The sequence below is a fragment of the Triticum aestivum genome, chromosome 1D (assembly GCF_018294505.1).
Source record: "Triticum aestivum cultivar Chinese Spring chromosome 1D, IWGSC CS RefSeq v2.1, whole genome shotgun sequence".
Taxonomy (NCBI): domain Eukaryota; kingdom Viridiplantae; phylum Streptophyta; class Magnoliopsida; order Poales; family Poaceae; genus Triticum; species Triticum aestivum.
In genome coordinates this window covers 462,743,792-462,754,463 of record NC_057796.1, presented here as the reverse complement: position 1 = coordinate 462,754,463, position 10,672 = coordinate 462,743,792, and the positions used below count along the sequence as shown (strand labels likewise).

General features: G+C 43.5%; 1 protein-coding gene across 14 annotated transcripts; it reads left to right on the top strand.

Annotated features, from left to right (window-relative positions):
• The first annotated feature begins 1,469 nt into the window (after positions 1-1,469).
• LOC123182972 (uncharacterized) lies at positions 1,470-9,692 on the top strand. 14 transcript variants are annotated; one of them, XM_044595691.1, is made up of 11 exons: positions 1,470-3,035; positions 3,132-3,260; positions 3,405-3,666; positions 3,814-4,952; positions 5,072-5,188; positions 5,792-7,037; positions 7,571-7,677; positions 8,120-8,311; positions 8,681-8,755; positions 8,866-8,953; positions 9,198-9,692. In XM_044595691.1, exons 1-4 carry the CDS (start codon positions 2,079-2,081, stop codon positions 3,957-3,959), a joined length of 1,494 nt encoding a protein of 497 aa, XP_044451626.1. In that variant the 5' UTR covers positions 1,470-2,078; the 3' UTR covers positions 3,960-4,952; positions 5,072-5,188; positions 5,792-7,037; positions 7,571-7,677; positions 8,120-8,311; positions 8,681-8,755; positions 8,866-8,953; positions 9,198-9,692. The 14 variants fall into 14 exon arrangements, 11 of the variants coding, with proteins under 11 accessions (XP_044451626.1, XP_044451627.1, XP_044451625.1 ...); XM_044595692.1 differs by having other exon boundaries at positions 8,677-8,755; XM_044595690.1 differs by having other exon boundaries at positions 8,677-8,755; positions 9,195-9,691.
• Positions 9,693-10,672: the final 980 nt, after the last annotated feature.

Here is a 10,672-nt window from a genome sequence, read left to right as displayed (position 1 = left end):
ACCTCACGTCCACTAGTGACGGGCAGGTCGCGGACTCCAACGGGGATGAGTAGAGCACGGGAGGTGGCGGGCCTCGAGTCCCAAGTGGGGCGGTCTGTCTCTCATGTTACACTCTTCCTTGCTGACGACAACACCTTTACTTCACGGGTTTCATCCCCGCCGGTCATGGAGACAGCCCTAAACATCTCCTTGATATCTCTTGTACCCAAGGTCCTGGAGCTGAGAGGTTTTATCTGTGTCATTAAGCATAGATACCACCTCCTTGCTGTCAAGTTAAACATGGACCTTGTTATCTTCCCGTTCGTCGCTACTTGGAGAGCTCGCCTGCTGGCCAGAACTTTCGTAAGCTCTGGATCAGCGATGTGTTGAAAGATGTGGAATGGCCCTGCCCTGAAAGCACCGTGATGGCCCGCAGTACCACTGAGGCCAACTTCAATCGTCGACCCCAAACAGAGTTTGTTTTGTCTGTTTGGGGCGGCAAAACGGGCGCCGTGTCCAGTTTTAGACGTCCGCCTATCGATGCACCCAACCGGCTGCGCCATCTCAACTTGTCCACAAGGACATGTATTTTTTTGCAAATAAAAAGTAGATCGGTGGAGTAGACAAAACACATTTCGGCACGAATTCACTCGCCTCGTCGCGCCCTTGCGGCAGCGCAAACACCCGACGCCTGCTCCAGCGCGAGGGGAGGAGATGGAGGCTATGGCGCGAGCTCCAGCGGCGCTCCTGGTCCAGCGCGCCCGGCCGCTCCCCTCGCCGCGCCCGCGCCCCGGGCCCGCTCGTCTCGCCGCACCCACGCCCTAGCCCCGCGCCCGCGCCCTGCTCGTCGTGCCGGCCGCCGGTTGCCCTCGCCCTGCCGCTCACACCCCATCCGCCCTGCAGCTGCCGCCGCCGCCTCGAGCTCGCGCTGCAGCTCGTCCCGCCGCAGCTGCCCGTCCAGCGCGCGCCAGAGCCTGTCCGCCCGCACTCCCCGCAGCTGCCACCGCCTCGAGCTCGCGCCCCACCCCGCAGCTCGCCGCCGCAGCCCGTCTGCCCGCGCTCCCCACAGCTCGCCTCGCTGCTGCTCGTCTGCATGCTGAGCGCCGCGGCGCAGCCACCGGTCTAGCGTGGTGGGTAAAAAAGGAGGAGGAGAGAGAGAGCGGTGTGGTGGGTGGTGGGTCCATTTGTTCGGATGAAAGACGGGCCATCATCTGCATGCAGTGGACACAGCAGGACACGGGGACGCAGCAAACGTCTACTCCTATGTGTTTGGGTCACATTTCCTGTCTGTTTGCTCCACACGGACACACACGATGAAATGGGATCTAGCGTTGGAGTTGGGCTGACTCGTGAGCTGTACGTGAAAGGAAAGATTAATGTGTTTGCCCAACGGCTAGATGAATGAGTCGAATATGGAATCTCCATCGAGCCTCATAAGTTGCTGCCCCATACCTCGAGCTAGCTAGGTTCACCCCGTGACCGCGCAGTGACCCGTCCCGTCGCCCACTCTCCGCGCTCCTTCCCGATGAAACCCTCCCGTCCTTTGGGCACCTACTACACGGCTGGCTCCATTGAAGACCTCTGACCTCGCTCACCCAATTCAAGGATCCCCTGCTTGTGCTCTCGCTGGGAAGATGGAGAAGGAGCTCTAGCGGTTCCACTGAGCTGAAGAGCCCCGGTTAGTTATTCCGTCCAAGGGTGCTAGAACTTATTGCATTAGTATCTTCTTTGATGGCTTGTTATTTCCTTGAATCGGTATTCTCCTTCTGCAACTATTTAAGCTCTGAGGAGTTTCTCTGGTTTCAATCTAGGGCAAAAGCCTACTTGTTCAGTAAAGAGACATCGATGTTTCGATACCATGGTCTAAATAGTGAGAGATTCGGCAAGAGAACATTTTAATGGCTGATTTTATTGTTTTCCGGAGTGGCATTCAGATCCCCTCCTATTAGATGCATCTGGTTTTACTACAATGGTTATGCATACTCTTTTTTTTACTACTGTATATAAGAAATACCTGAATAGTAATATGGTTTACTGATCCAACATAGACTATTCGTGTAGCAATGCACAAGAAGAAATAAATTATTCGTGCATCAGGGATGGATGACTGCATAGACCTCTGTTCTTCATCAGAAGAGGAAGGAGGAGGAGTCCCTGCAGGGAGAGTCGAGTCAGAGTCTGATTCTGAATTTGATGAAAATACTGAAGGAGTTGATTCAGATTCAGATTCGGACTTTGAAGGAAATGGCAAAGGACATGGAGTAAATCATAATGGGCATGGGAAAGGAGGAGTTCCTGGAGGGGTAGCCGAGTCAGAGTTTGATTCAGAAATCGGAGAGCATGACAAAGGAATTGCAAAGAACACGTACATCGGATCAAGGTGCAGCGTGAAGAAAATGTACAACTTGATCCATGGATTAGATGAAGAGAAGAGAGGTTATGTGAGGGAGATTGGTTTTGGGGGCCTGCTTCTCCTGCCAAAGCTCATGAGGACAAATCGGCACTTCCTCATGTGGCTGCTAAGCAAAGTTGATGAGGAAGCAAGCTCTATCATCACAGGTTACCGCAGGGACATACCTTTCCATGATAAAGATGTGGAAACTGTGCTGGGGATTCCATGTGGCGGCGCACCGGTGCAGAGTGAACAACACGGTGTTCCTGAGAATGTGATAGCAGCGGTCCGAAAGACTCTCGGAATATCCGAATCGGAGCGCGACATAGGTCCCGTGGTTGCGATTGTGAAGAAGAAGGTCAGGGGCCAAAAGATGACAAAAGCAGAAATATCAAAATTCAAGATTGCTTTTGTTATATGCGCGGCGACGTACCTGTTTGCCCCAACAATGAAAAATGACTACTTTGTGACAGATTACTGGGGCGCGCTTTTATTGTTTGTGCAGACATTCTATTTGGATAACTTGGAGGTGACTGGTGGAAATATCCCACACGACGAATTTCCCAGGATACAGTTTTACACGACGGAGGTGATCAACGCGATAGTTGAAGACGACACGAGGTCACGTAAGGGAGCAGAACTTGTCACATATGGCCGATTGCTGGTAAGGACAAATAGAACCTATGCACCAAATACTGAACTTTTTTTTGTGTGTTATATCATATATTCACATGAAGCTTTGATCATTTGTCACGGAAAGCCACGTCATGAAGCACTGGTTTGCTATCAGAGGAACCCCGCGAACAGGAACAATGTTGTTGGCACATCAAATGTGTTTAACAGAAGCGAATCTAGGTGCGCCGAGACCGGGTCTACGACCATAGATGAGGTAAAGTCGGTGAACAAAAAATATCTTTATTGAATCAGTATGAAGATTGAATCGCTAGTTATGGATAAGGTTTCATAAATGTATTCTTTTTCAGATTAAATTGCAGAGTTATGGGTAAGGTTTCATAAATGTATTCTTTTTCAGATTGAATCGCTAGTTATGGATAAGGTTTCATCCTTCGCAACGGCTTGTGAATATGTTTTGACAAGTTTTTCAAGGAAGAAGGAAGAGGAGAACCAGAGGCACCAAGCTGCCTTGACAGACCTCGAGAACCAGTCGCAGCAACAGGTCAAGAATGAGTCGAGGAAAGTGAGAGATCAACTGAAAATACTGTTTGCTGGAATTAGGCATCAGGATGGAGTAAGCCGGAATATGAAGGGAAAACGCCCTTTATATGGAGATCCAGGTAAGACTACCAGCAAAGCGTAATTATAATGGTAGGAGCTGTTTTGGTTAATATATTTGAGGACTGTAGTGGTCTTGGTGCTGCAGGTCACTTTGCTTAATTGATATATATCTTTAGGCTAACCTTCACATTTCTTCAAATTCACAGCTCCAACTGAGGATGCTGATGTTGGTTGCCCTAACTCCGATATGCCTCAAGATAGCCATTCATCACCAACTGCGGAGATACCTGGCCATGGATCTGAACTGGCGCGTCTTGGTATCAAGAGGGTAATTAAAAGAAGGAAAGAGTGACATTTTATCATCGCTTGTCCAGTTCACATATATATCGTGGCCGGAATAATTCTCTCTTGAGAAAAGTATGTTTTTAGTCCCTCAAGTTTCCAAAAAGTACAGACTTGGTCCCTCAATATTTTTTGGTATACATTTGGTCCCTCAAGTCTCAAAACCGGACAAGTTTGGTCCTAAACCAGATTTTGACCCTGTTGACCTGGTTTGAGCGCCACAAAACCGCCCGATGAACAGTAAATTCGAGTTTTAAAAAAAACTTCAAAAAAATCTGAAATTTTTTGCGGTCCAATATGCTTACATGCGGACCCCAAAAAATTTCAGTTTTTTGAAGTATTTTTTAACTCGAATTTACTGTTCATCGGGCGGTTTTGTGGCGGTCAAACCCGGTCAACGGGGTCAAAATCTAGTTTAGGACCAAACTTGTCCGGTTTAGAGACTTGAGGGACCAAATGTATACCAAAAAATCTTAAGGGGCCAAGTCTGTACTTTTTGGGAACTTGAGGGACCAAAAACATACTTTTCTCTATTTTTTTAAAAGGAAAGGTATTAACCACTTAGCCATGTATTTATTATTTAGATGATTTAGGGACTTTTCTGGTCCTGGGCCACCTTGCAATTCCTAAAAACATTGCCATTTATTTGTGTCGATTACATAGGCACACTTGATTGTATACTTAAACAGAACTTTTCTTTTTTGGAACAAGACCATGTTTAATGTTGAATATCTGGTGCATCGCGTATGTTGAGCAACTGCAAAATGTACTATGCCCCAGCGGATCCGTTCGCCGCCGCTGATCTCATCGCTACGTCGACGACAACCATTTGACGCCGCCGAACCCCTTACCATCGAGTGTCTCCTCTATTATGAGTGCAAGCAACAGGAGGTGTCCTCTTGGCACAACGACGTGGTCAACTGGTCACTCCTTCATCGACAGGTTCTTGCGCTCGGTGGATTACTTCCACGGTTCCACAGTGGGAGGACACACTCAAGCTATGGTACGTATCTCTTCCCCTTGGAGGCCCGCACTCTTCATGTGCTGCTGGTACTGGAGGATCCACAAGCGTCAATGATACAGATTAAGAGATTAAGTAACGTGCACGTGTAATCTTTGTAGGTTCAGGCAACGTCTCCACCCACTCGCAAGTTCAACTACATTGGCTGAGTGCAAGCAGGATCTGTAGTAATACTGAGTACTTACAAATGCATAAAGCTCTGTCTACGTCTGCACAAGGTAGAATCACAATGAACTTGGCCCTTGATTATTTTTGTCATGAGTTGTATTTCAGTGGATTGACCTGTGGTCGGAAGTGTGCCTTGTATACCACACCTTTGAAACTTTGTTAAATCTGAATTGTGTGGATGGCAAGCAGTACATCAGGCTTTGTTTCCTTTGTACTGATTTAATATACCTGCTGGTTCGGCTGATTAGTGCTACGCTGTGTGGATGGCGCAAGCAGTACGTCAGGCTTTGTTTCCTTTTTACTGATTTAATATACGTGTTGGCCCGGCTAATTAGTGCTACACTGTATAAGTTCACAGTGGACTTGCAATTGCTCAGTAACTGTAGTAGATGGAAATGTACCAACATGTCGTAGTTATGTTGTTAACTTGCTATATTGCTCCTTTCCTTTTGTAAGGTATCTCGGACTGTGGGATTTTTTGTTCAACATTAGACGAAATATTCTGCTCAATTTTTATATTCTACCATTTGTTTCCCACACTTGTCTTTTGAATTGTCCATTTGTTATTTGGATTTTTTTAGATTTAACTGTGTATCCGACACACGTACAATAATAATTTTGTTTAGATATGAAAATTATAATATCATTGTCAGGAACTTCTACACCCGATTATTTCTCATATATTTGGGGTCTGATGCAGCAAAGGTAATATCTGCTTTGTGTTTTTAGATTGATAACAATGAATTATTCCAGATGTAAAAGGAATTGCTAAAATCAACTAGAACTGATGCTACATAAGTTTTTGCTTTTCATAATTAAATTATTTCCCTCTTGATAAAAAAAACCATACTATTCTAGAGAACTTAGTTCACAAGACAGAAAAGAAGCAAAGGTGTATTATGCAACTTTCAATAAGGTGGAAATAAACAAGACTAGAGGTGGGTGGAGAGAGAGATAGAGATGTTACACATGATTCATTCCTGAACCACTAGAACTTGTTGTTTTTTCTCTCATCCGTTGGCCATGCCCATCCTTAGATTGGGCTTGATTTGTATTTATGCGTAACTGTGCACATTTTGGTCAGCTATGTGTCATGTTTAGGCTTTTCTGCGCTGTCTCGGCTGAAAGCCATTTTTATCGGAATGTTGGTTGGTGCATATAGTTTTACTGCCATGTAGAAGAATGAAGTACTTAAGTGCTATTTGTTTCTCTGCGAACGAAACTAGGTGTCTTTGTTACAAGTAAATCAGGATAAGAATGGAAATGACCCTGTTAGATCCCCATAAGTGGTACCGCAGTAGCCAGGAACAGATTGACGTAATCAACGGATGAATTGGTGTGTGTTAACCATTTAATTTGAACATGGTATGGCAATTGTTGCACTCTGTTTTAGTTAGTTGAAACTGATAGCCAGGAACGCATCTTTGTAGTACTTTTCCGTTAAATTTGTAAATATACATTTTGCTTCAAGCAATTTGCTAGCTATTCAAGTTGGCAACTAGCTGGCATCATGTGATGTTTCTTTTCCATGTTATTAAGACTTATACATAACTTATTGTTTACATGGTGGTCCATTATAACTATTGTAAACTAAATTTTTTCAACAAGGAGATGTCTGCATATAACACCTTCATAATTGTTATTACATGACTATATGTTGTGAAATCATTTTTCATATGTCTATTTTTTTTTCATCACCCCCATTTAGAAATGAGCCTTCTGTTAACTCCTGATCTTCCAAGTCATTTTCTGTTCTGACAAACTTGTACCTTTTCAGACAGATCATTGTCAGCGAGTAAACAATTGTTCAATTAAATACTGGCATTATGTGCTCTATATTGGGAATTTCAAATGGATAGTTTTGACATATTTTCTTCAGGAGAATTTTTCGGAGCTTGAGTAAGCAATTGTATCTACTTATTTTGTTAATCAGATTTGTAGCACCCGATATGTTTAGGCAGTAGACTTATTGGTCCAGAGAAGGATTCCCATGATTCACCAAAAAATTGTTGTACTAGGGAGTTTGCTTGTTTTGATAGAAATAGTAGTAAGGTGTGTATTTGTACGTATAACATGTTTGGTGAGAGAGAGACTTGGATATTTCTCCATCCATATTTTACTTGTTCTGATGTAGACATGCAAACAAGCCAAAAATGATCTCTATGGAATAATGTTCCGGACAAGACATAGGGCTTTGTTCCTATATTACTATTTTTGGGACCCTACATTCTTTTATCTATAGCATTTATGCTTTATGAGCTGCATTTATAAATGGATTATATCAGTGATATTAGCTATGTGTGTGGACGGATATACATATGTGTGAGATAATTTGGGGTTGATAGGAAATCATTATTTTGATGTTTTGTTAATTGAAGTTTGATCTTATGTTCTAACTGCAAACATGTGTGCCACGTTTCCTCAATGTGAAGCGAAAGAAGGTCGTCGCGGTGGTCGGCTACCAGGAGTATCTTGTTTGGCCTTGTACCATGTCGGATTGTCACTATTTTTAAAATCTACTTATGACTATTTTGTAAAGGTATGTTGCAGAACCATCTATTTTTAAAATCAATATAATGCCGTTGAGATTGGTGAATGAGGCTTCGAATAAATTTGAATTCAAATAAATTTTCTAAGCACATAGCTTTGTTGGCATATAATATATTGGTCAAATTGATTATCTAGGAACATGTGCACACCCCATGCACTCGTAGTAGTTATATTTTCCTCTTGCATTTGTTAATTTAGGGATTCGCTTTAACATAGTCACGTTAGACCTTTTTTTGCCAAACACAGCAACTTAGATACTCCATTGAATAACTTACCATGTGTTGGTATTTATTGCTATAAATAACACTGAGCCTTGTTCATCACAAATCTGTATTGATATGTGTTGTGCTCTCTTTGAGAGAAGTGAACTCTGAAAACCCTCCTCATTCCGAACAATGAAAATTCTCAGGCTGAAAGTACAAACTTTGTAGGACAAATTGACAGATTTGGCGAAAAATGGGCGTATTTGGAGCCGGATGGAAAGATTGGCAGATTTGGAGCAGGGTGACGATGGAGCAGCCTTTTGTCACAATAACAAAAGAGCTGAAGTGGAAGGGCTCATGGAAGAAGAGATGGAATGACAATGATGCAACCTTGACGTGTGGCTGTTGTATGTATTTGAGGTACGCAGGAAAAGAACTCTTAATGAGGTAAAGTGATGGGGACTCATCTAAGGCGGAGATGGCAACTGAGCCCAGAGGCAAACATGGCATTGTTCATAGTCAGTTTGTGAATGAACATGTGGTGGAAAGAATGTTTCCATGTCCATATGCCTCCTTTTCTTATTATTCGTACTAAGGTGAGGTGCCTTATATCTCATCAGTTGTCGACATGGAGTTCCCCATGGTGTCCTATTTGGAGCTCTATTTATGATCATCTCATAATTCAGCATCAGCCTTACATTTATCCTTCCAATCTTAAAAATCTATGGAAACCTAACAATAAAGCTTGGAATGAAAATCTTATTTACTCTCTGTTTGATGCTGAGGCAGCAAGCATTATTCTCCAAACCCCCATAATTCAAACGGAGGGTAAAGATATCATGTGTTGGAAACACACCCCAACAGGTAAGTGCACTACTAAGAGTGCATACAAGCTATGTGTACAGGTTCTTCATCAAGAATGAGCTCCTCAACGAAGGCAGGTGTTTACTCTTGTGAAAACACTTTTTTGCTAGGTTTGGAAAGACAATAGCATTGCTCCGAGAATTCAGACGTTTGCTTGGAGGCTTCTTGAGAGAGCAGTTCCAACAGGCATGCGGGCTGGTATGTATGCCAGACACATCTCCAAATACTGCTCCATGTGTGAGGCGGAGGAAGATGACATTCATTTATTTTTCTCATGCCCATTTGCTAAAGCTGCTTAGTTCTTAGAACCATGGTTTCTTAGGTCTGATTACTTTGTGCAACATTACAGATCAATTCCTAATATTATTCAAGCAATCTTAAGTTCAGGACACCACTATGCTTCCATATGCAATCTAATGACTTTTTCTGGTGTATATAGAAGGCGGGAAATGACAAACATTTTGGAAGAAAATAGGGACATCCAACTCAGGTGCATCAAGCTGCTCAAGCTATAATGAAAGGGCTTCAGGTAGAGTCCAAAGTTACAGGTTTTATCGGTCCACCCTTCTGACAGATAATCAGGTACTTGCAAGAGCTGCAAATGCTGGCGAATTTCAAACCCGGGACATTGTGAAATCCATTCACAGATAGCAGAATACTTCATTGTTTCCAAGTCTCTTATGTTAAAGATATATCACATCAAAAGAGATTTGAATGGTGTTGCTCATAACTGTGCAAAGGACTCACTGAAAAAGCTTTGTATTAGCTACCACATACTATATTAGCTCATACTGTATTGTATCCCCTACCACATACTGTATTAGCTCAACTGATAGGAGTATCCAGTGTCCAGTGTTGCTCGCTTTGAGCAACTTTGTAATCTATGGATTTCGTATCCTTGATGTAAGATGTGTATGAAAGATCAATAAATAGCGCCCTCGGGCGCTCCTTCTGTTAAAAAAATTGCATGGCATACGTAGTAGAATGAGACAACAAAACAATGGCATAGAAGCCACATGAAGAGTCAAGGGGCAATGAGATGATGATTTATGTATGGACAAAGAAGGCGATGAACGACATGTTCAATGGAGAAGAGAGGCTAGAGGGGTGCATGGTGTTTGTTGAAATACATAGAAGATACTTGTGTTTGTGTTGTGGTTGAACATTACGTGCAATGAGTTTGTTCGTAGGGAGTAAAATGAGCATTGTTTACAAATTCATTTATTGGCCCGTGGCAACGCACGGGCAATCTATTATTTTTAAGTATGGCACCCAAATAATTCATCCATGACATGTCTTGAAATTAATTTATTCTACTGATTATTCAGAACATGAGTTTTAGATTTTGTAGTCCAAAAAGATGATAATGAAATTGAGAGAAGAGAGTATGCCTAGGATCTATGAACATGATGTGTGACAAGAGATGGTATGACTTCTTTAGAGAACCATCTTGATCCTTCTTTTTTCTTCATATATGGCCAACCATTGATTATTGTGGTGCGGAAACTCGTGAGCGCTAGAGATTGTGGCACTATTTAGAGGGTTGGGCGGCAACTCGGGTAGAGGGAGGTAGTGCGTGACAACATTTGCTGACTGTTGATGGTGGAGGCAAGCGGTTTCGTAGGTAGAGGTGGGCGGGTGAATAGACTGGACGAAGAAAAAGGTATGCAGAGGGAGGAAGAAGAGTAGTAGCAGCAGCGGGTGTTGGTGGCGGAGGAGAGGCAAGGGGTTAGCGGTCTCGAGTGCGGGGTGCGGGAGGTCGTGGGCACCAAAATGGTGGTAGGTTTTAGAGGAACGACTGGCGTCAGCGTTGACGGAGGTGGTGACTTGAGCAAGTGGCGACGTGTGGCAACACTCGCTGGCTGTAGGGTGGCGGTGGTAGGTGCTTAGGCAGGGAGAGGCGGGCGGGTCGATAAA